Source organism: Nicotiana tomentosiformis, chromosome 4 (assembly GCF_000390325.3).
Source record: "Nicotiana tomentosiformis chromosome 4, ASM39032v3, whole genome shotgun sequence".
Classification (NCBI taxonomy): Eukaryota; Viridiplantae; Streptophyta; class Magnoliopsida; order Solanales; family Solanaceae; genus Nicotiana; species Nicotiana tomentosiformis.
In genome coordinates this window covers 118,309,363-118,334,652 of record NC_090815.1, presented here as the reverse complement: position 1 = coordinate 118,334,652, position 25,290 = coordinate 118,309,363, and the positions used below count along the sequence as shown (strand labels likewise).

The window sequence follows — 25,290 nt, the reverse complement described above, 5'->3', positions numbered from 1 at the left end:
ATAATTCTACATTTCAGTATCAGCAGAGTCATGGAAATAATTTCAGAATACTCGGAGTGCTCCAGTAAGTTCTTTTAATGCACCACCGACACAGGGTTCGTATAATGGTTATTCCAGTTATATGGGATAGACTCAGTATGAGCATCTAAACTTGCAGAGGGGTTGTTATCAGTGTGGTGATAGTAGGCACATCATGAGAGATTGTCCCAGACTTGGGAGAGACGGGTTTCATCAGAATACTCATACTATAGGCTCTATTCTAGTTACTACCCCACATGTACAATCAGTTAGGGGTGGAGGACAGGCCGGTAAAGTGGCGCCCTAGAGGGGGAGGCCTGACCCGTTGATATAATTGATATGATATGGCTGAGGCCGCTACACAGATGGTGTCGTTATATGTATGATTTAATTTATAATAGAGGAGCATTGTTCTTAGTTTGATTGAATTCCAATTATTGAAGTGAGACCTCCTATCATGCTCCATGTATGGTGAGTTAGTGATTTTGTACACCATTCACGTGTTTATCCCTGTTGGTAGATTTGATGGTGTTAGCCCGAGTCTATCATTTTGTTTTGTACACTATTGAGGGCTAAGAGTCCAAAAGTGACTTTCTGTTACTCACTACAGTGGGTTTTGATATAAATTCGGGATAGTTTAATTAAAATTTGTAAATTATATGCCTTACCTATATGGGGGTTCATTGTGTGTTGTGAAATTATTTCATGGAATTTATAAAAATAAAAAAAAGGGAATGGAAAATTTTCAATTGGCACAATGTGCAAAATACTTGTGATGCAGAGTTGAGGACGAGATCCTCACAATTTTTTATATGATGTGAAATATTTAAATCGGGCTACAAGCCGCGGTGGAAGTTATATAAGGACGAGATCCTTGTGGTAAAAATTTATGTGTTTAAATTCTCCCTTTGTGAAATTTAAATTTGTACTATAGTGATAATAGGGAGTCATGCCCGTTAGGATTATTTGATAATTCTTTTGTGTTATTGTGCATATTTAACTGTATTCGTATTGTAATTATTGAGTTTTAGCCCACGGGGTGAGTGCCCAGGTGGCATTAAATGTGACTCATTAAGTCGGGTAAACAGTTATGAGGTTTTCATGCCTCACGTTTAGTTGTCAGTGTTGTGAAAATTCAAAACGAGATTTTGGTTAATATGAGGTTAATTGACGATGCTGAAATTAATTATGAACATCTATTATGACTAGAGATGTGATTATGGGCATACATATGATGTGTGCGTAGGCACGAGTTGCTACAACCGGTTGAGACTAATACCGCATGTTGATGTGAAAAATCAGGCCTTTTGAAAATATTTGGAGTGTAAGAAATTGGTTTTAAAATTTATAAATGTGGATAAAGAAATAATCTCAACTGAGATGGTGTTGTCGGACTATGTTAAAATATCAGTGACGTGGACTCACCACGAGTAGGTGTGTAATAGTACACTCAACAATTTGATAACCTCAAAATAATTCTTGCCACGTTCGAGGACGAACGTTTGTTTTTAGAGGTGGAGAATGTGATGACCCGATAGGTCATTTTTAATTTTAACCTTCATTGATGTATTCCAAGACCTCGAATAGCTCTATTCAACCTTCCTCGATTTAGATGTATTCCAAGACCTCGAATAGCTTCATTCATCCTTCCTCGATTTGCATGCGCAATCCGTATCTTTTTCCGAAATTTTTTTATGTGAAAAACCAAAGAAAATGTGAAAGTTTGCCTTTAAAACTTATTTGAGTTGACTTCGGTCAATATTTTGAGCAAACAAACCCATATCGGTATTTTGATAGTTCCGGTGGATCCGTATCGCGATTTGGGACTTGGCCGTATGTCTGGAATCAATTTTGGAAGTCCCTAACTTGAATTATCGCCATTTGACGGAAAGTAGAAATTTAAAGGTTTAAAGAATTCCAAAATTTGACCATAATTGTATTTTTGTTGATACCGCATCCCGATTTGGATTCCGAGAGTTCGATCAGCTTTGTAATAATATTTATGACTTATGTACAAAATTTAAAGTTATACCGAGGTGTGTAGGCATATTTTCTGTTAGTTTTTGAAAAACAAACAAAAGGTTTGATTTAATAAAGCTTGAATTTCTAAAGTTTGATCGAAGATGTGACTTTTGAGCATACGACTCCGGAATGGAATTTTAATGATTTCAATAGTTTCGTATGGTGATTTCGGACTTAGGCGCATGTCCGGTTTGGATTTGGATGTCTATAGGACAATTCAGCACATTTTGGCGAAAATTGAAAAATAGAAAAATTTTGGAAAGTTTGACCGGAAGTTGACTTTATTGATATCAGAGTCAAAATTTAATTCTGGAAATTGGAACAACTTCATTATGTCATTTATGACTTGCATGTAAAATTTGAGGTTATTCCGGATTGATTTGATAGGTTTCGGCATCGAATGTAGAATTTGAAATTCGTTAGTTTTTATTAAGCTTGAATTGGGGTGTGATTCATGTTTTTAGCATTGTTTGATGTGATTTGAGACCTCGACTAAGTCCATAATATATTTAGAGACTTGTTGGTGTGTTCAGACGGGGTCCCGAGGGGCTCAAGTGAGTTTCGAAGTGGTTTCGGGTCATTTTTAACTGCTGATTTTTGACAGCAATGTGCGAAATTTCTGATGCGCAAAGCTGAATTTGGAAGCTTAGATCTCAAAATCTATAAGGAATATGGAAATTATCAAAACATGAAAGTTGTAGCCCTTTGATTCTAGTTTCCATAATAATAAACCATTCATCATTTTAAAATTTGCACAGAAAGTTATGATCGATTGACTGAAGGCTGATACTGCAAATTTTAGCTACAACAGTGTGCATCGCCAGAAATTTCTGCTGCACAGGGCTGACTTTGAGACCTTATATCTTGCAATCTATAAGGAATTTGGCGATGATCCAAAAATAAAAGTTGTAGCTCTTTGTATCTAGTTTTCATAAATTTACACCATTTAACAGTTGTAGTTTGGTACAAAAGGTTATGATTGATATACTACAGGTTGTCTAGGAAATGTTTTTGGAAGAATTTGGTGTTTTGAGCATAAGCATGTAATGATCCAAAGGTCCATTTTTAGTTCTAGATATTAAAATTTAATTTTGAGACTTCCGAGAGTTTGATAATGAATTATAGGAATGATTTGGAATGTTTGGTCTAATTTCATCAAGTCATGATTGGGTTTTTAGCGCGAAACATGAGTTAATTATTTAACGAGCGAAATTGGTATCGCATTGAGCAAATGAGATCCAAATTAAGTTTCGATTGAACTACTAGGTTCGTATTATTATTTGTGACCCATAGGAACAAGAATCGTCGAATTTCGAGTTCGTATGAAGGAGTTAGAGCTTTTTTAGTGAAATATTAAATTGCTGGTGCAAGCAGGTTCCGGTGCGGACCTTTAGTGACGGAAAATGGATTTTTAGTGACGGAAAATAGACTTTTAGTGACGAAAAATGGGTTTTTTTTTTAGGAATTTCGTTTTTAGGTCATTTCAACATTTTTGGAGCTAGGGAACTTGGATTTGTGTGATTTTTTAGAAGATTTTCAACAAATAGTTTGGGTAAGTGTTTTCTACTCGATTTTCATTATATGTCATGATTCCATGATTATTTTCATCTTTTATTAGTGAATCAATTGGAAGAAAATTGGATTTTTGCAAAATCTTTCAAAAAAGAAAATTTAAGATTTGGAGGTCGATTCATTATCGGAATTTGATAAATTTAGTATGGTTGAACTCATATCGGAATGGGTGTTCAGATTTCGTAAAAATTTTGTCGGGTTCCGAGAGGCGGGCCCCGCGTTGACTCTTGGGTTGACTTTTTAATGCAAAATTTTAAGTTGGCGTTTTATAATCCGAAATTATTTCCTATAAATTTAAATAAAGTTATACAATCAATTTGGATAGATTTGAGCTGTCCGGAGGTCAATTCAAGCAAGAAGGCTATTTTAGAATATCGGCATAATTTCAAAAAGATAAGTATCTTGCCTAACCTTGAGTGAGGGAAATTACCCCTTAGGCATTGAGTCTTATATGAAAATTGTGTAATTGAAAACCATCTACACGAGGCGAGGAGTACGTACTTAGTTTATATGTGTAAATTATATCGGTTAAAATTCGTGGACGCCCTTATGTATTAAATTGAAAATTGTTGGCACTTATTAAGTCATGTATTTGTCATCCCTCATTCCTTGTTTGTCGAGTTTGTATTTTTTATGATAATTTGGGGTGATTGCCACTTGAAGTTTTATGTGAATTCCATGTGTTTATTGATTTTATATCTCTTGGAATTAATTTCATTATAGATTTTTTTTTATTTGTAAATAATTAATTAAATAAGCTTAAAAAGAGGCGTTTATATATTTATCAAAAATTTAGATTAAAGAAGGTGTTATCCTATACTGAGTTACTTTTCCATTTCTGTTGTTGTTTTTGAGGTTTTATATACGTTGGGTGGATCCTTGAACTATTTGCTGTGAAATTAATTAATTTTTATTGTATCTTTGGAATTGGTTGTGGCCGGTGGGCAAATTGTGATATGAATTATTGTATTGTGTTGTCGTCTAAACACTCTCCTTGATGTTATTTATGCTTCTTATTACCTTGCTTGTTAATGATATACATGTGCTTGGTAAGGAAGAGTGTAAAGCACGAAGGGTGATGCCGTGCCATTTCATATACATTATCATGTGAGGGAGAGTGTAAATTACGAAGGGTGATGCCGTGCCATTTGAGAGTAAAAAGCACGAAGGGTTATGCCGTGCCATTTGAGAGTATAAAGCATGAAGGGTGATACCGTTCCATTTGAGTGTGTAAAACATGAATGGTGATGCCGTGCCATTTCAATTATATTATCACGTGAGGATGAGAGTAAAAGCACGAAGGGTGATGTCGTGCCATTATTTTTATATTATCATATGTTCATGGCACGAAAGGTGTTTCTGTGCAAGCGAGGACAAGAGACATACATTATATTGTGATATCTTTTTGTTGTTTATACATTCATGCCTTTATCATGGGATGTTATTGTGCACCTATATTTTCTATGTGACTTGTAGTCATTGTTGCTTCATGTGTGCCTCCCACTTTATTTCTTTTGTTGTTATTGGAATTTTTCCCACCTAATTAGTACTGTTATATGTATGCTCGGTGAGAAAGAGATAAAATGCACGAAGGGTGTTGTCGTGCCAATTGATTTGATCTATATATATATATATATATATTGGGTGCGAATGAGACAAGTGCACGAAGGTATTGCCGTGCCATTTGATGTGATATGTTGAATATATTTCTCACACCAGGAAAGTTAAATGAAGTGTCACATGGTGACTTTACTTGAAAGAATTATATTCGAAAGGTATTTGCTTGAAAGAATTATATTCGAAATATATTTACTCGAAAGAATTATATTTGAAAAATATTTATTTGAAAGAATTATATTCGTAAGATATTTATTTGAAGGAAGTATATTCAGGATATATTTAATTGTACGGATTACATTCTAAATATTTTTATTTGAAAAATTTATAGATAGAAGATGTAAATTTTGAAAGATTTAATTAATTGGATGTACTTGTGTTTATTATTCGTTTGTGAAATATTTATGGTATTCTTGCTGCCTTGCTGTTTAAATCACTAGTTGATTGGTGTTGCTATTAGTGCTATTTGCTTTCTATTATTTTTGTATGCTATATCGCACAGGTTATTTGACTAGTGAGTGTCTTGACTGTACCTCGCTACTACTCCATCGAGGTTAGTCTTGATACTTACTGGGTACCGACCGTGGTATACTCATACTACACTTCATCATATTTTTATGCAGAGCCAGATATTGAAGATATCGGATTCGGAAAGAGATTAGAGTATGATCTCAAGGATTCAAGGTAGGACTGCTTGGTCGTCACAGTCCCTTAGAGTGTTTTCATTTTATTGTGCTGTTAATTTCTTATTCGAACAGTATTGTATATTCGACCTTCGAGATAATTTCATATATTCAGTTAGAGTTCGTGATTCAGTATTACTAGTATTGGGAGGTTGTTTGAATATTTTCGATGTTGGTTTTGACACTAGTATTTAATTATATGTTTAAAAATGGCTTGAATTGTTATTATAATCGGCTAGTCTTGGAGACTAAGTGCTATCACGACGCATGTGGTGGAATTTTTTGTCATGACAGTGTGAGTACATGAGTTCATCACTGAGATGCATTATATTTGACACGCGTACTTGAGATACATGCATAGAAGTGCATTTCCTCGTGCTACTCGATTTTTGGTGACATTCATGATTTCACCTGTATATTGACATGTAGGCATAGAGATGTACTTACCTCATGCTATCTGGAAAAAAAAATATCTTATTTATTGTTGAAAGGTTTTTGGAAAAAATTACGGTTTTCAAACTTACTCATATATTTTGGGGGTTTTCGGTGAAATATTTAGGATTTACTGTTATACTTTAAAAGCATGCCTATTTTCCGTAATTGTGAACGAGTTGAGTTATTTCTCGTACCATCTTTATTATATTGTTATGAACTATTGCTGGTTATTGGAGTTGGACTCTGACCTTTGTCCCAGCTCGTCACTACTTTCAACCTAAGGTTAGGTTTGTTACTTATTGAGTATATGGGGTCGGTTGTACTCATACTACACTTCTGTACCTTGCGTGTAGATATTGGATGTTGATGTTACTGCGTACAACGGGAGCTGGATTTGAAGATGTACCTGCATTCCAGTTATGGCTATCACTTGTCCTTGGTAGCATTAGATTCGAATTCTATTCATTTATATTTCACACAGATACTGTACTTATTTCAATTCAGTTTTGTAAAAATTTAAATCTTAGAAACTCATGATTTGTACTACCAGTCCTTGAAAAATATTTTGTATAAAAGCAGTAATATTATCTTTTCTTCTCTTAATAAATCTCATTAAGTTGGATAGTTGGTTATTGACTTACCTAGCGGGTTGAGTTAGATGACATTACGATTAGTTGGATTTTGGGTCGTGACAGATGTATTAGATACAATTCAAATGCAATTATGATACAGTTATCATACAATTCCTGCAACTTCTTCTTTTTTGAGTTTCAATCTGAAATTTCACCTTAAACCAACTTTATACTTAACTAATATCCCTCAAAATTGAGATATAAATTCCAAAGGATATTTTCAATCATTTTTAAGAATACCCAATCCAAACAATCACAAAATCTAAAAATCGAAATATCGAATTCAATGCTTCTTAATGGAACGACATTGAAAATAATTCTAGAAACAATCTAAATATATCTTCATGTTCAGCATTGTCTAGTCTCCCAACAAAATAACGATGCAATTGACATTTGTTTAATAATATAGAGCTGTCATCAATAGTGAGAAGAGAGAAGATGGAGATTCTGGGCGTAGATTAAGGGAAATTTATGTAAAAAAAGAAGGAGAAAGAAGAGGAGAAGGAAAAAAAGAAAAGAAAAGAGGAAAGTATGTAATTGAATTCCTTAATTGAAGGCACTAATAATGGGGAGGGAGCCTTTTAAGGGGGAAAGTGTACAATTTGTAAGAAAAATCTAGATACTTACTAAAAACTACAAAAACATAAAGAAAATAGGTAAATAAGTTTCTATTAAAGTATATATAGGAAAAACCCACTATTCGAAATGGAATTTTTACCTAGCTATACTATATTAGAAACTTATTTACCTACGTTTTTTATGTTTTGTAATTTTTAATAAGTATCTAGATTTTTCTTTCAAATTATGTACATTGTTCCTTAAAAGGTCCGCACCCCATTATTAGTGCCTTCAATTAAGGGATTCATTTACATACTTTCCTTTTTTCCCTATCCTTTTCTCTCTCTCCTTTTTTTTAACATCAAAATCCCTTAATCTACTCCTAGAATCTCCATATTCTCTCTCCCCCACCATTGCCGACAGCTTAATATTATTAAAAATCATCAATTGTACCGTTCTTTTGCTGGGATACTGGACAACACCGAAAATGAAGAAATATTCAGGAATTATATGATAATTATATGATAATTGTATCAGATACATCTATGCCTAAAATATAATTGTATCGTACTTCTATCACAATTGTATCTAACTTGTATATGGTACATTAATACACAAAATAATACCTGATACAATACTAATAAATTAATATATAATTATCATATATTTGTGATACAAACTTTGAAATTCATCACGAACTCAAAACTGCTCATAACAATATACAATGAATATACAATTATCATACATTTGTAATACAATTCCTTCAACAATTATGCTACATGTACAATTATAATACAACCACGATACATTTCTGAAAAATTATGATACAATTATAATCTTCATCTTCTTCAAGTTTCAATCACAACTCTACACTAAAAATCTTATATAATCGTATTATAATTGTATTAGTATTGTATCAAGTATTGTTTTGGGTATTGATGTATATATCATATACAAGTCACATACAATAAATATTTCAGAAAGAAAGAAAACAAGATTCAAAACTTACCAACAGCTTGATTCTAGAGCAATATTTTGAATTTCGTCTGCATTGTATCAATAAGAAATAGAAATTTTGGGTGATTAGTAAGAAAGAGAGAAATTGGGTTTGAAAACCTTTGGAAAAGGAAAAAGAATCGGAATTTGGGGGGATGTAAAAATAAAAGAGAGATTTTGGGTGATTATTAAAATAGAGAGAAAATATTTTTGACATCCTTTGAATGAGAAACAGAATCTTAAATTTATGGGGGTTATGGAAATGTGGGTGGTTGTCGTGTAACTAACATACTAAAATTAAGGGATCTTGATTTTTTATTTTTTATTTTATGATTTTGTATATAACTTGTAAATATAGATATACAAAGTAATTAATAAGGAACCTAAATAAATATTGTAAATAGATTTGTATTATAGTGTAACTAGATAAAAAATCTCATTCGAAATTGAGCACTATAGGCCCATAATCTACCATGGGACAAGCCCTTAGATTTAGCAGAGTAGAATACGAAATGTTCTTGGATTGAGCTTTGTTTCTCGGGCCTTCTATATGACGACCAATTAATTCTTCATTTTTTGGGTGAAAATGGGCGATATTAAGCACAACATTTTATTTTGGAGAAAATAAAAATAAAAGGACCGATTAAAATTTTAGAATCAAATTAAAAGAAAATCTTTTGATTGGGCCCAACAGCATTGTCGAGAAAATTCTTCAGTGTTCTCACTGTCATACCGGTATTATTAGCCCGTACTTTAGTATTTTATTGGCATTAGATTTCTAGGACTACGTGTCATTTCTTTCATTGCGTTCCCCTGATTATTTGGTTGTTATTTATGATACTTTTATATGGCTCCTCACTGTTGTTGATTCTTGCTTTTTTCTTCTTTAATGTGGTGCTTATGCTTCTTTAAGCCGAGAGCCTATCGGAAACAGTTTCTCTATCTCCACAAGGTAAGGGTAAAGTTGCGTACACACTACCCTCCCCACACCCCACTATGTGGGATTATACTGTGTTTGTTATTGTTGTTGTTGTTGGCATTGTCGATAAAATTGTATAAATTTATTTTATTTTCCTTGCCATATTCAAAAAGATAATGCAGACAAAGCTTTTCAGTATTGATTTTATTTATTTATTTATCTCTATAAATTTATAATATACCTCTTTAAATTTTGTTGGACTTCGAAAGATTGTAATAGCGATGGAGGCAAAGGGAATACGTCGCACCTAGCACAAGGGACAAACAGAGAATTTAGGACTTTGGATTCATTAGATGAGTTTTGTCCTTTTCAATGTTTCAACAAATTAGGCCCACTAAATTCCAACCCGACTGACCAACCCACTTATGCCATTTAATTTTCCTAAATAAAGAGTGAAAGACTCCAAAAGAAAATAAAAGAAAAGAGTGAACGATTTGCGGTGATATTTATTGGGGTCGGACAAAAAAATTTTAGGATCGGAAGGTTATATTTTTCTTCCCTTGTTAATCATATGATGTTATAAAAAGAAAAAGTAATATTAAGCAAAAGAAAGTCTTGACATAGCTAAGCAGAAAAGTTGGCAGATAGGAAGAAAAGTGAATATGCAATTTACTAATTAAGACTTCTTAATACAATGAGGCAACATTTGATATTTCTGGAATCGGTGAGAATTCTCTACTTTTTTTGTCTTTTTGTTGTTTTGTTTTGTGTTTGCTAGTGTAAAGAGAGTAACATTAATGCATCTTTTCAATAATACCATGTTCTTGGATTTATGTCCATGCTATTTTTTTTTTTATAAAAAAATCAAATTCCCATACCAATGACTTTTTTTTCTTCTTCTTCCAAGTGATATCATCTCTTTCTCACAATTGTACTGATGATTGGTATCTCTTTGAAAAAAAAAAGAAATCTTTTTTTTTTCTTTATCTCTTTTTATTGTGCGATTACAACAACAATAACAAATCCAGTAGTTTTTCACAAATGGGTTTTGAAGAGGGTAAGATGTATGCAGCCTTACCCATACCCCTGGAAGGGCAGAGAGGCTGTTTCCGATAGACCCTCGGCTAGAGAACGACTGAAAAAGAAAAGATAATTGCAACAAGTAGGAATAACAACAAGATGAAATAATTTGAATCCAAGAATGCAGTCAAAAATAAAATAAAAGAAATGAAATTTCAGTCCATAATTATTTTCTTCATTCATCAAAATAAAAATATTACTCTTTTAAACTAGCTAGTGTTCTTTCATTTATCAAAAAATGAATTTCATGAGATAGTATTAGTCAGAGGCGGACCTACGCATGTAGAAGATGAGTCACTTGATCTTGTTAATTTCGGCAAAAATTATGAATATATAATTGTATATATATTGAAAACAGTCATATATTTTGTTTCGACCCTTAATATTAAAAGTCCGATGGAAACATTGGTATAACGCTTCGCTCATGTGTCCCGCCACCTTCAAATCCTAGCTCCGCTTGTGTCGTATGATATTAGTAAACAAGGAATCGGTATTTTCCAATTTGAAAAGATAAATGAAAGAATATAGATATTACAATACAGTGTACTTGAGATATAGGCTTGGGGTACATGCCCTATTTCCACAGGACAGGATTGAAAGGCATTCATTCCTATTGGCGAAAGAAGCTTCTTCAAAATTATAATACTTAGTATATGTTGGGACATTACTGAAAAGCCTCACATGGGTTTTTTCATGATTTTGTGCTTTGACCACTTTAGGTATTTCATCTTTTCCCCGTTTTATTTGTTTAATACCCACACATAATATATAGATAACATATACTATAGTGCAATGTTCCTAGATTTGATAAGGTTGGGTGGGGGATATGGATGATAATAGGAATAAATGGCTTTTAGTGAAGCATGATGCCTTAGATAGAAACACTACCTTCTTTGGATCCTCCCATGGGAGGCAACCTAACCCTCTTTCTCCTTTTTCTTGTTCATATAAAAAAAAAACTCTAATCCGCAATTAATACTTGATATGTCTTTTAATATAAATTATTAATGTATTGCTTAATTATGGTTAAATAAGAGACATATCATCTTCACCTCATTTTTTTCTCATTGACATTGGTTAGCTAATATATATAATTCGATGTAAGCATTATATGTATATGTGGCAAGCTTTTTTCACCCCACCCGTTTCTCGTTTTTTATTGGAATTCCTTATTTTGAACTAGTGTAGCTAGCATTCTACTGATTGATGTTCAAAATACGTAGATTGTTGAATCAATAAACTATTTGAATAATTTGTTTAAAAAAATCATATTCAGTAATAACAGAATATTAAAGTATAAAGTCACTAAAAAACCACCAAAATCTTAAAGAGTAAAAACATAAAATATGCTAGCTTTTGGATGCATCATGCGTGATAATTAAAACATCTTTTTTAATTTCTTTCTTATTCTCTTTTTCTTTTTCTTTGGCGAGTGTCGGCGCTGATACACTAGAATGGAACTTTGCAACCATTTTTAAAAGATAAAACTTTGTAAGAAATTGCTCCTTTTTTGAAGTTTTGGTTGCTATCGATAGTTCCTTATAACGATTCTTAGAATTAATTAGTGTTACAAAAAAAATAATGGTCCATTACTATCACATATATGACTGCATGCTGAGAATAGAGAGTTTGATTTTAAGTCCATTTTCTAGGAAAGTCCCCATGAATTAAAAAGACCATAAAGGAACAACAACAAGAAGATCCTTCCCAAAAATTAAAATAAAATAAAATTAAAAATTAAGATAAAATATAATAAACATAATAATGGCCCAAGATGTAGAAGATGCTGAAGAAGAAGAAACAAGGAACTAATGTCAACAATCTAAATTTACTGTAGTACATGAAGTACGTTATAGAATCAATAACGCCTAACTAAGCAATGTTATAGTATTATTACTTATTAAGTGTATCATTATTATGTTGGAAATAAAATTTGAAAATTATTATTAGTTATTCTTAGAGAATTAGAGAATGCTATCAAGTGGGTTGGTTTGGACACTAGTTAGTTTATTATGGCTCTCTGGCCTTCTCATATAAGATGTTCTTTTATTACCTCTGATCTCCAACACATTTCTTATTTGTTCAAATGATTTAGCATGAAACCTTTGGTTTTTCTCGTTATAGTTTAGATCCACATTCTTTTTAATCCTTTCCACACAACTTTTAGTGATTTTACCTATTAGAGAAAAATAAAAGAATTAAGTGATGCTTATTTTTTACGTGTGCGACTAAATCCTTCAATCGTACGTGGTCAAATGTTAGAACATATATTTCTAATAAGCAATGCAATTAAAATGTCAGATACCCTAGTTATCAGTTCAAGAACGTAAGGTGTCCCTGTTTTTTCAGGGTAATAAGGAGTACAGAAAATACATCGAGCCAATGTTCGAATACCATACAGAGTCGGATCCAGGATTTAAACTCTATGAATTCAATCTTTAAGGTTCTTACTACTGAACTCATTATATCCTTAAAGTTATGGGTTCATATCTATAATTTATTACGATTTTAGTAATTTTTGGCAATATAAATTTATACTCTGCGTCGAAAGTAATGAGTTCAATTGAACTCGGTGTTATAGGGCTACATATACCCCTGAATACCAGGCGCTACTGCACTGAAGTAACTCATGCCATACTCCCAGAAAAAACTTAAACAGACTTTCGTCAAAAGAGTATATGTACCCGAAATCGATACAGATAGGTAGATAGAGAGCACCTAGGGGCGCGAGTTGTTAGAACGGTGTTTATCAATAAAAAGGATTAGCCGGAAAATAGGGTGTCCATTGACTTTAATTCGTTGCTCATTACATTTCTATTTAAGTCAAATCTTTCAAAAGATAAATTACACATAAATAACTCTGGAATATGAACCAAAGTAAATAACATGTTAGACATTGCTAATACAATAGAAAACAAGAAAATTAAATAGGCAAGTATATATGAATATGGATTGACCAAATAGATTCAACTCACGTGTCAAGGGGATGAAGAACGACGTCATAATGAGCCACCTAAAAATGTAAATAATGTAATCGTAAAAGAGCACCGCATATTGTCAGTATTTCACGTGGTTTTCTCATGCATTTTCATGATAATTCTTCCCCCTTTTCGCTCCCTCATCCCTTTGTCCCTTCGCTTTTCTTTCCTTAGCTTCACTTATTCAATGTGAAATTTTAATTTTAGAGATATAAATAGACACGCCATCTTTTATTATATTTACCTGCCTTCTTTTAATAAGTTCTTCAAACAAATACAATATCCAATATACTCTTAGCTAGTGGCCATGCATTTTAATACCGACCTTAATCGACTTTTCTCTCTCCACATATGTTAATATAGAGAGAGAGGTGGAGTCTGAATTTAACTTTATGGATTCTGGTTTTAAAACGATGACTTAACGTGTTAATAATTGGGTTCTAAATTTTATATTTGTACATATTTTGATGAATTTTTTAACACATATAAATTGTTGGAGCAAAAGCTACTGGGTTCAGCGGAACCCGTAACCCTACTTCTAGCTCAGTTTAACTAACGTAACAAGCATGAATTAAGATGATGGTATAGAATAAGTTGTAGTAATTATTAACATGATCCTAACGTAGGGTAATTCTAGCTAATTCATTTTCTTGAATGAAGCATGCATGTAGAAGTACTTTTTCAATTGAGTGGTAGAAAGAGGCACGAACCAAAAACCGTTGCATTTTTTGATAATATGTTGAATCATTTGATCTGTTAGATTTAAAAGTTTAAATGGTTAGAAATGGATACTTTTATTTATTTAGGTCTATCATAATGGAGAAGATTTTTCAATCATTCGTGATACCATTTGATGATTTTCTGCATAATTATTCATTTATGACGTCAGTTTTTTTCTAACTTTGTCTCCATAATATATGTAAGTCTTTTAAAAATTATGGTCTTCTTGTTGTTGCTATTATTTTGATTACTTTTAAATAAAGAGCGATATGTCACACGTTAAGGACCTACACCTCTTTGTCCAGTACTTGTATGTCTGATTATAAAGTCGATGAAAAGTTAGATAGCTACAAGTAGAATTCTACCAAATTATGTATTGAGAGAGAAAATTAAAGGGGTTAAGTTTTAACGCAAAGTGATGTAATTGAGTTGTCTATAGAGTATTAGAGTTGGATGAACCTAGGTAAATGAGTAAACGTGTTATTTTAAGTATTCATTCTTTCACATATGGTAGTATTTGATTAGTGAATTTTTTTATCATCATGTTTTTTATCATAAAAAAAAATCTAGTTGCTAGCTACCATGCATTATGAAATATTAGGGATATATTATCTTTTCTTTTTTGGTAGAGGCACGCGTAGGGGTGGGCGTTCGGGCAGTTCGGATTGCATATGAAAATTTTAGTTTGGATTTTAAGTTTTCGGATGGAAGAAATGACAATCTAAATCCAATCCAAATAAGTTCGGATTGGATCGGATTTTTTGAATTCAGTTTCGGATTAATCGATTCGGATATTTTGGATTTTCGGTTTTGAGCTTATAAGTTGAGATGTTTCTTCTTTTTATAAAAATGAATATCCAAATGAAGTACTCATGTTCTCATCATCACCGCAATCATCCAAATAAAGTATTCCGGTAATGAAATTATTATAAAAAAATACAATAGATATATTAATACGGCCTATAAGAAGTAAAAATTATAAAATCATGCTCAAATAGAAAGTATTCTCAAAGTAACTTAGTAATTAATATTGAATATATGAGATAATATTTAATGGGTAGGGTATTGAACTTATTACTATTGACATATGGAAAATAAACTAAATATAAAGTGTAAAAATTTTGGATTTTTGGATATCCAATAATTCGAAGTACCAAATCCAAAATCCAAAAAATTAAATCCAAAATTCAATCCGTAACCCGAAAATCCAAACCAAAAATCTAAAAAATTCGAATTTCGATTTGGATTACGGGTTTGTCCAAACTATGCCCCTAGGCACGCGTGTTAAATAAATATCAACTTGACTTTTATCTAGGAATAAATTTCACAGCCTTGAGTTGCCATAATACTAGAAAAGGTTAATAGAAAAACTGTGAATCGTCTTTATACCTCCTCCCCGTTCTTTCCAAATTGCATGAACAGCCCGGAGTGATTTGACATAAGAAAAACCGGTTTAAATTATTTTGCATTCATAGTGTAATAAATATTTTTGTGCTATTAAGAATCTTCTGATTTGTTGTATTGGCATAATTAACCTCATCATAAAATTCTATATGTAATAATGCAATATTTGGTTCATATATAAGAAAAACTAATCGTCTCATATCTAATGCAACATTTAATTAGCCACAGAAGAAATAGATAATCCATATATTTTAAACAACGTTTGATTGGTGATATTAAATAATACTCGCATTAAGTTATGAAAAATATTTATGTTTAAATCTCATGCAGGATATAATGTGGTATAAGAAATATTAGTTATATCAGTATTAAGCTTATTTAAAGATAAAATTCCATGAAAATAAGTAATTAATGTATATCAATCCCTTCATTATTAATCAGCGACATAATAGACTTTCAATTAGTAATCATATTACCAATACAAAAACTTAGGGAAAAAGGGAAGTATTGTTTCAACGCAGGTTTAGCTTCCTATTAATTCGTTAAGAAAGTGAACGATGGTCCAAGGGAAATATTAATAGTCCCTGCATTGTTTTATTTTTTCAAATATGGGAACCAAAAGACCCCTACAATGTTCAATTGGGAACAAAAAGACCCCTAAGAAAACTGGGGTATTTTCAAATAGGGGCCTACAAGTTGTCTTTCTAAGGGGCATGAGTTGCTATTTGATCTGTGTTGGCTATTTAGACAATTTCTTTTGGTCTCTCTGAATAATTTTCTTTTGCATGTATTTTTGGATACTCTGTGGATGACTGTAATTAAGCATATTGTCTGCTAATCTTATATGCTAATAGTTAACCTTACTTATCCCTCTTTTTGATTGATGCCAAAGGGGGAGAAAGTAGAATATACTAGCTTTATAGGATACAGGATGTAGTCGACTGATTGAGCAAAAGTCAAATAGAATACTAACTTGCAGGATGTGGCTCAGTTGACTGAGTGAGGTCAACTACTGTGCATCTGAGTGAGGGGGAACATCTTAATGAGGGGGAGTCGACTCCAAGTACCTCACAACAGGTTTGGGGGGGGGGGGAGGGGGAGCCGACTAGAGCATGAGTCTATAAACAGGGAAGTAAAATGAATTAAGTTTTTTTTTTGTCATCATCAAAAATGGGGAGATTGTTGGATATATATTTTAATGATAGACAATAACTTAATTCTACTTGCAGGAAATCAATTCCAAAGAAGGATGTCATAAAAATTGGAAAGATTCTAGCAGAAGATCTAAAAGCAAGAATCAAGGAGTCAAACGTGCAAGTCAAGATCCAAAGGCATGAATCAAGGAGTAAAACTGTCTTGACCGCGTGGTTTATGGAAAACGAATACTCGAATCAACTATTTACGGGAGGCATCAATCAATCATCATAGAGGATCAATCAATCAATATAGAAGATCAATCATCTACATAAAAAAGTTTACATAGAATATTCATCTCAGCAGCTTGCAAGGTAAAGTAAATCAAGGAATTAAGCAACAAAAGGAAAGTGATTCTATTCTTAGAAGAAAATCATCTTGATTGATTCCAAGAATCAACTCCCTCGAGTTGTCGTTCAATCATTACACTCTCACGCCATGAAGAATGGAGACCAACTCGTTATATATATATATATATATATATATATATATATATATATATATAAAACGAGTTGGTCTTGTGTAACTAGAAAGAGAAGAAAGAGAGAAAAGAACATTAGTGAGGCATTGTATCGAGAATAGAGAGAAGAACAAAGTGACAAAGTTATTGATGTATAACAACATCAACCCGTCTGTACTAAGCCACTTCATACTTGAAAGAGAACACCCTTGCAACCCAAGGGGACTGGACGTAGGTTTCATTCTGAATCCAAACCAGTATAAAAACATTCTGTGTCATTTACTTTCTGCAATTTCTTTTCCTTTATTCAATTTTCAAAAGCCCAGTCAACTAGAACGCAAGTTAGTCGACTACCTCAAAAAAACAAAAAAAAAATTACAATTCACCCCCTCCCCCCAGAAAATTCCCTGAAAATATGTAATTATTGTATAATAATCTTTCAATTATTAATCACCGACATAATAATCGTTCAATTATTAATCATATTACCAATGTAAAAGGTTAGGAAAAATAAAAGGGAAGTATAGACTTTGTTTCAACTCAGATTTAGCTTCCTATTAATTCGTCAAGAAAGCGAACAATGGTCCAAGGCAAATACTAGTCCTTGCATTGTTTTATTCTTTCAAATATGGGAACCAAACGACCCCTACAATGTTCAATTTGGGAACAAAAAGACCCTTAAGAAAACTGGGGTATTTTCAAACAGGAGCCTACAAGTTGTCTTTCTAAGGGGCATGAGTTGCTATTTGACCTTGAAAGAGTATACAACCAAAGTCCTAAATGGTCCCTCTTCTGATCTTCAAAATGTACAGACCTATTCCCAGAACTTGTAAATAGAAAAAAGAATATATATCTATAAAGAAAACAAAAGCCTCTTCAATATCTCGTTTTCAAGATTTTTCTTCGAGATGCTGCAAAGATAATTTGCACATGGCCATTTCAACCCCCATATAAGAATTATTTGAAAGTTGCAAGTTATACAAGCTTCACTTTGGCTGATCATTCACCATGTAATTGGGAAACATTGATGGTTTCTTTTTTGATTCTTTGTACTTTTCGAGTATACATAATTAAGTAAATAAAATATATTATCTCTAAACATTTAAACTTTCAATGAGAAGGTCAAACAATTTAACAAAAAAAAAATCAAGCATACACGTCAGAGAATAAGTGTTGAATAAAATGATCACATAATCTAACATATATAGAAAAGAGAGTTTGAGGAAAACAATCTTATTAACAGCTCAATCGGGGCTCTAGTATATACCATGGTTATAGATCATTATTCTCCTATCAAATACAACATGCATGGTTATAAGCCTTAAGGATCATAATGCAAATGACGTTGACACTTCCTTTCTAATTTACAACCCCACAAATTCAATTTCTTCTAACAAGAAAGAACAACTTCTTTCTCTTTTTTTTTCCTTCAAATAAGGAGTCAAACTAAGCATCTGCATATTGTTGAATATTTTGATAACTCTTTGAACTCACAGGTAAATAATTCCCACTTAAAGACATTGGTACAGGGAATCCTAATCCTGTAGCAGCAACAGAATTTGATGGCCTATTTGCACCTGCTCTTTCCAATGACTGCACTTGATTTTTCAAGAATTTGACATAATGAATTGCTTCATCTAACATTGATGCAGTGTCCATTTTAGTACCACCTGGTACTAATCTCTGTAATATTCTTATCCTTTCACTTATCCTTTCTCTTCTGTGACGTGCCGCTACACTTTGAGGATCGGTCGATATTTTCACATTCCTTCTCTTTGGTGGTTTTACAGATTCAGGATCTATGTTAATTGGTTGCATTGCTGCAATTCTGAATATCATTTCTCTCATTGCTGCCATATTACTTCGATTCATCGAATGGGAATTAAATGCACCAGAACTACTGCTACTACTAGAGTTATTGGCTAAGAAATTTTGAAGGGTTGAAGGATTTTGATGAGAGTTAGTAAATGAGATATTGTTGGAAGGTATGTTCAAGAAAGTTGGTGTATTGTGATCAATTTGATTAGGGAAATAATTAGTGTTTCCATTTCCACTGTTGTTGCTGTTGCAACTTCCTTGTGGACTAAAATCTATCATTGGCAATTCAGAACTGTTACCTGTCGAGACAAAATATAATTAAACAGTTAGGCTCTTTTTAAGTTTAAATTCTTAAATGAAATAGTCACATAATATTCAATATTCAACGTTGTTACGTACCAGTGGAGAAGTCAGGAAGTTTGTCTAATTGCATCATGAGCATCAACTCCATTTGATCTTCAGAAGCTGCTGCTGATTTGAGCATCTCAATATCCATAGCTTTTGTTAGACTTAATCACTCTCTTTTATACTAGAAAATGAAGAAAAGAAAAAAGATGAAGATGGGGTTATTCGGACAGAGGGATGGGTAAGGTAAAGAGAAGAGAGAGTAAACTGAGAGTTTTATCAGAATGTTGCAGAGTGAAATGGCAAAGGTCTGCTACTAGTAGTGGTACTACTACTACTGCTGCTGCTAGTGTTTTAGCTATAGCTGCTATTTAGGTTGGGGAGAAGTGAAAGAAATGAAGGGAATAAAATAGTGATAATATTGGAAACAGACCATCTAAGCCTCAGTGGGAATTGAAGGCTATATATAACAACTAGTTTCATTATTATATAGTAAGTAGTATATATATTATATTGCATATTTGATATTTTATATTCTGCTGTATTAGCAGATAAATAATTCGGTAAGAATATAATACCAACTTTTATTATGTCATCAAAGTTGGTATACTTTTTTTTCTTTCCTTTTCTTTCAAATGTTTTTAAATATTCTTTCACTAAGAAAACGAAAAAAAACACATACTAAAAATGATCTTCTATTGGAGGCTTACAGCTAAGCTATGTTGGAACAAGTTATAATTTTGTTTATAATCATTACTCATTTTTATTTTTTAATGACCAACAGTTGTGCTTGTTATTTATTTTATGTTAGTATATTAGTAGAGAATGATCTTTCCAGATATATGATTTTTTTTAATTAAAAAAAAACAGATAGAAGAAACAGTAAGATTATTCCCAAGAAGGAAAAGGTAAAGATGTGTGGGAATAGGCCCACAAATTGGAGGGTTTAGATCTACCAACTGTAGCAGGGATGCCATAAATGCTTTTGATGGTGCATGAACTATATAATATATTAAAATAAATAAAAGTAATTAAATTAATTGTATATATCGACTCTAAACTTTGCCTCTCAAGTTTCACTTTGTTTTTGTTATAAAGAAGCCTTAGCTAAAACCCCACACACACATGACAGAAGTCAGAGGTCTCACGCTCACCCCCCACTTAAATGAGTCAACTCGATAGCCGGTGGCCAATGGCCGGTGTGTCGGCGGCGAAATTCCTACCCTGCTACGGAGATAATTGTTAGTACTATACAACGTATACAAAATTATGCATAAGTTGTACGTATTCAGTGGCGAAACCTGAAGAGGCGGATCCAGGATTTTGATAGGATGGGTGCACTATTAAGAAGAGGTGGATCCACAATATAAATTTTACGGGTTCAACCTTTAGTTCTTACGATTGTGTACCCATGCACTTTTGGAATTATAAGTTTAAATTTTTGTTTGTTTAAATAATAATTTTCTTACATCTATATCTATTTTTCATGTTGAAAATATGAGATCAGTTGAACTCATTGACTATATGCTACATCATACCCTGCTACTAGTTTTAATATACACATTTTGTTTAATCATATAAAATTTTACAGCGACAAAAGAAGAATATGAATTTCAATGTGTGAAAATTTTGAAAGAATTAACCAAACAAAAAAAAAATGTACTTAATTAATACGCAAAAAATAATACCAGACACGCCCATCTCCCATGGGCGTCTACTTCTAGAAAAAAAAAAGGGAAAAAATAACAAAATTGACATAAGATTTGAACTCACAAACTCACCTAGAGAGATTCACTCAATAACCATCACATCATATAATACTTTGAGCATGGATGCACACACATATATTTAAATATTTTTAAAAAAAATATAATTTAGGGTGGGGAGCATGGGTTCACGTGCCCCATGGAACCCCCTAGATACGCCCCTGCGAAACCAGGAATTTTTCCAAGTCAAACTTGAAAGAAGTGAAATTTTCTTTCAATATATGTTATATACCTCTAAAACTAATATTTTGCCTATATACACAATATAATTTTTCGACGAAGGGTAGTCTGTTAATTAACCACCCTTGATAGGTTGTAGCTTTGCCCTTGGTTGTATTTATTTATTATCGCAACTTGATTTTGTAGATTTATTTGGAATTATAAAAGTTTAAAAAACTTTGCTTGTCCCAAATATTTTTCAGTTTTCATTATAATCATTTGGTGCATTTTTAGCGACAATCCTTCCTGAGAAGTTTCCTCCTTTTTCAATACAAAACATAGATAAATATGTAAAATTATAAAATTTTCAAGAATATTAAATATAATTTTAATATAAATTTTAATAGTTGAATCAATAAAATTCAAATTATGAATTCTAACTTTATTATACTCCCTGTAAAGCATCAAGTTGGGATGAACGGTTGTATTATTACTGGAGGTATAATGATAGACTGCAACTTACAGCTTAAAGGTTTAAGAGGAACGCATTTCGAGGTGGATCAGTTTCTGCAGTAACTACTGTTTCATGTGCTGTTTTTAAGCTAACGAACTTACCTGTGGTGAACTGCTTCTCTTCCTTTCTACTGTTTAATTCTCCTGTTATTAGTTAACTCAAAAAACAAATCACGACCTATAAGTCCCGAAATTCATTGATGTTTGAATCAAGATAATTTGTCTATATCATATTTTTTTGGAATGCGATCTTTTTTCAGACCCTATATAAATACGAGATGTTTCGTACACCGCACCGTCATTTTTTAACTCTTATTATAGAGGCCCTAAATTCCCCTCACTTATTTCCTCTTTTCTACTATCCCCAAAAGATTATTGTGGGACGAAGATTCATCCACTTTTAATAAGAGTTCTCGATTCGAGGACTGAAAATAATTTTTTTTTTTAGGAGTGCTTTCCTCCTTAATGGTCTCATGCGGTGCAATTAGGACTAGTTAGGGCCTCAATGCCAATATTGAATATCACGTGGGAAACCAACAAAAAACAAATTCTACCACCCAAGTTGTACAATCTTTTTCTTATAGCTCACTTCCTTTGTTCTAGTTTTATTTTCTTAATTAGACAAAACTTTATATCAATAAATTAAAAGATTTTAAACTAATAATCATATACGTACTACTTCCGAACATTGTGTATCGTGAGTGAAGTACCTACCCTCTAGATTACTCTCCACTAGAGTTACCCCTTACCAAAAATCAGAATTTTGAGAATCTGGTTATGGTAACCTAGCTATAAAAATTTGGGTTACAAAGATCATCTAGTCAATAAAAAAAATGAGATAATAGCGCTAGTTTGAAATCTTTAGTTGCGCAATTTCTAACGTTGATTAGGTCACTGGTACTTATTCTTGAACTTAATTAACTAATTGATACATAGTTTAATAGTCAACGGGAGTGAGGGAGGTAAACCGAATAATTCAAAACAACTTTATCCTTAATGTCCACATTCTTTTTATCTATTCCCCCTTAGGAATATAATGGAAAGAAACAAAGACGTTGTGCATACATAGTTATGCCAATAGTATCATATGGGCATACAATAGAACAATAACCTTATATTAAAACTAATGGAGTATTACTTTTTAAGGATTCAATATATTACAGTTAATTTAACGTAGATGGATCTTGAACATTCTTATTGAACTAATACCCAAATCGGTTTCACATGGAATGTTTATATGTGGGAGAGATTTACATAACTCATCAAAGACAAATGTAATATTCTCGAATAACTTTCTTGCATCATGTTATAATTGATAAGGTAAGACTGTACCCAATAACCACTAAAGCTTATAGTTTAGTAGTACCGATAAGAGTTTTTCATACGATAGGTATGCTACTGTTTGACCGTTACGTTCCTCTTTCTCTGAGAAATAGAAATTTAATTAATAAAGAAAAAGATTGCACCTAATAATCTACTTCTTTATCACCTCAAATTAAGACATAGATGTTGATGGCTACTATTTTAACGGGTAGATACGAAGTGAATGTGTTTTTATAATGTAAGAAGGAGACGTACCAGAAACAACAAATGCTGATAATAAAGGACATGATGTCTATATTTAGTTCTTTCTCAAGTCTCAACCAACAATAAGCAATCATATGTGTATATATATTGCAAGAGCTAAATACTCAGAGCATTTAAAACCAATAGCTTTATTACCAAACAGTTACAAAGGATCTGCAAACAACTCCTCATGCACGTTATAAACTGCATGGATATCCAACGCTGTAAATTTACTACTCTAATAAACCCTAGATTCCGTTCAGTTTTTTTTTACGTCTTATTTATTATTTTGGAAAAATTGCAACCAAGATCTTCAGGTTGATATGGCAGTAGTATTATATTTTAAAGCCGAATATTCTAACTTACTTCAATTCTGGTTACTTTCTCATGGAGGATTTCATATCAGACTAAGATCAAAATACCGGTTGTTTGATATCCCAAGTTACATGTTTAATTCAATAAAATTTACTTTTTATATACTGATAATGTAAAAAATATATATTACACTATTAGGTAAGAAAATTATAAGTAATCATCCATAAAGTATAGATTAACAACTTGAATAATAAGAAAGGTTATCTACTGCAACATGTTAAAATATACTGCTACATTTATATAAGTTAAATCAAATTTTATGTTATTCTTAATTGAAATGGGAAGGGTAGAAGGCCCTAGAAGATGGTGAAAGATATTTTTATGTATTTACTTGGATCATCAAGATGACAGTTGTACGTTTGCAGAGATAGTGAGAAGGAGAATATATATATGAAAGGGAAGCAACAAGAGAAAAGAAACATGTGTGTTTTTTTGGAGTGTATTGCCTGCTGCCTTCTTCTGCAACTGTAACACCAATCCTCAAATGCAAGAAACCTTAAGGCCTGTTTTCAAAGCAGTGTTTAAATTGATGATCATAAGTGCCACCGCCACCCTGGGAAGGAGGCCACCCTAAATTCGATTGAACTAATTTTGATTCAAACTACGTGTTTTTCTTAAAAAATTATTGAATATGTAAAATTATTAATCTACAATTCATTAATTAACATTTCAAATTGATAGATGGCTCCGCTTCTACTGACCTAGCCAACCGAGCACCTCTCTTTTGTTATCATTTTCTACTCTCCAAGCATTAAAAATGGATAGAATAAGATATTATATTTAATCAAAAAATGACATGAATAAAGAGACATGTTCTCTGCAAGAAACGGTTCGATTGGATAAAAAGAAGCCAAAATAGGCAGAATTTGTTGTTGGGTAGGGGGTTCTTTTGAAACATAAAAATTTTACTTTGCATTATCACTGTTGCATCACCTTATCTTCTATTCCTAGATTCCTATTTTTTTTTTTTCTTGTTTGTATTTATTGCTATCTTCAATCTAGTTTGTCTTGCTATGAATTGTTATCAGCGCTTCTTTCATCTTCTTTAGCTGAGGGTGTATCGGAAATAGTCTTTCTGCCTTCCCAGGTAGGGATAAGGATGCGTGCATTCTACCCTCCCCAAATCCCACTTGTGGATGGGTTGTTGTTATTACTATTTGTATTTAATATTCATATATTTCATTCGGTACTTAATATAATATATTTTCAAGATTTTCTCCCAGTTTCCTTACCCTTCCTTTCTCATCGGGACTTGCAGGCAGGGTTCAGAGGAAAGAAAAAAATAGGACAAAAAAGAAAGAAAACTATTAATATGACACTACTAAAGCAATCAGCAATCTGCAATCAGAAGTGGTCCAACTTTTTCTTTTTGGGGTCTCTTTTCCACGTGATTTTCATCGCTACAAGTTGGGAAGGGGATTGTTTCACTGCCAAAATTGGGCAATCAAACAGTCAAAAAA

At 32.4% G+C, this 25,290-nt stretch overlaps 1 protein-coding gene across 1 annotated transcript; it reads right to left on the bottom strand.

The window, feature by feature from the left end:
- Positions 1–18,461: 18,461 nt before the first annotated feature.
- On the bottom strand, positions 18,462–19,863 carry LOC104091807 (transcription factor HEC2-like). Its single transcript, XM_009597229.4, has 2 exons — positions 19,506–19,863; positions 18,462–19,405 (listed from the first exon to the last, which is right to left on the bottom strand). The coding sequence occupies exons 1-2, from the start codon at positions 19,600–19,602 to the stop codon at positions 18,735–18,737; spliced, it is 768 nt and encodes a 255-aa protein (XP_009595524.1). The 5' UTR covers positions 19,603–19,863; the 3' UTR covers positions 18,462–18,734.
- Positions 19,864–25,290: the final 5,427 nt, after the last annotated feature.

Coding starts and splice junctions, on each gene's coding strand:
- LOC104091807 (XM_009597229.4), bottom strand. CDS start 19,602: ATGGATATTGAGATGCTCAAATCAGCAGCAGCTTCTGAAGATCAAATG. Junction 19,406..19,505: donor ACTTCCTGACTTCTCCACTG/GTACGTAACAAC, acceptor TTGTCTCGACAG/GTAACAGTTCTGAATTGCCA.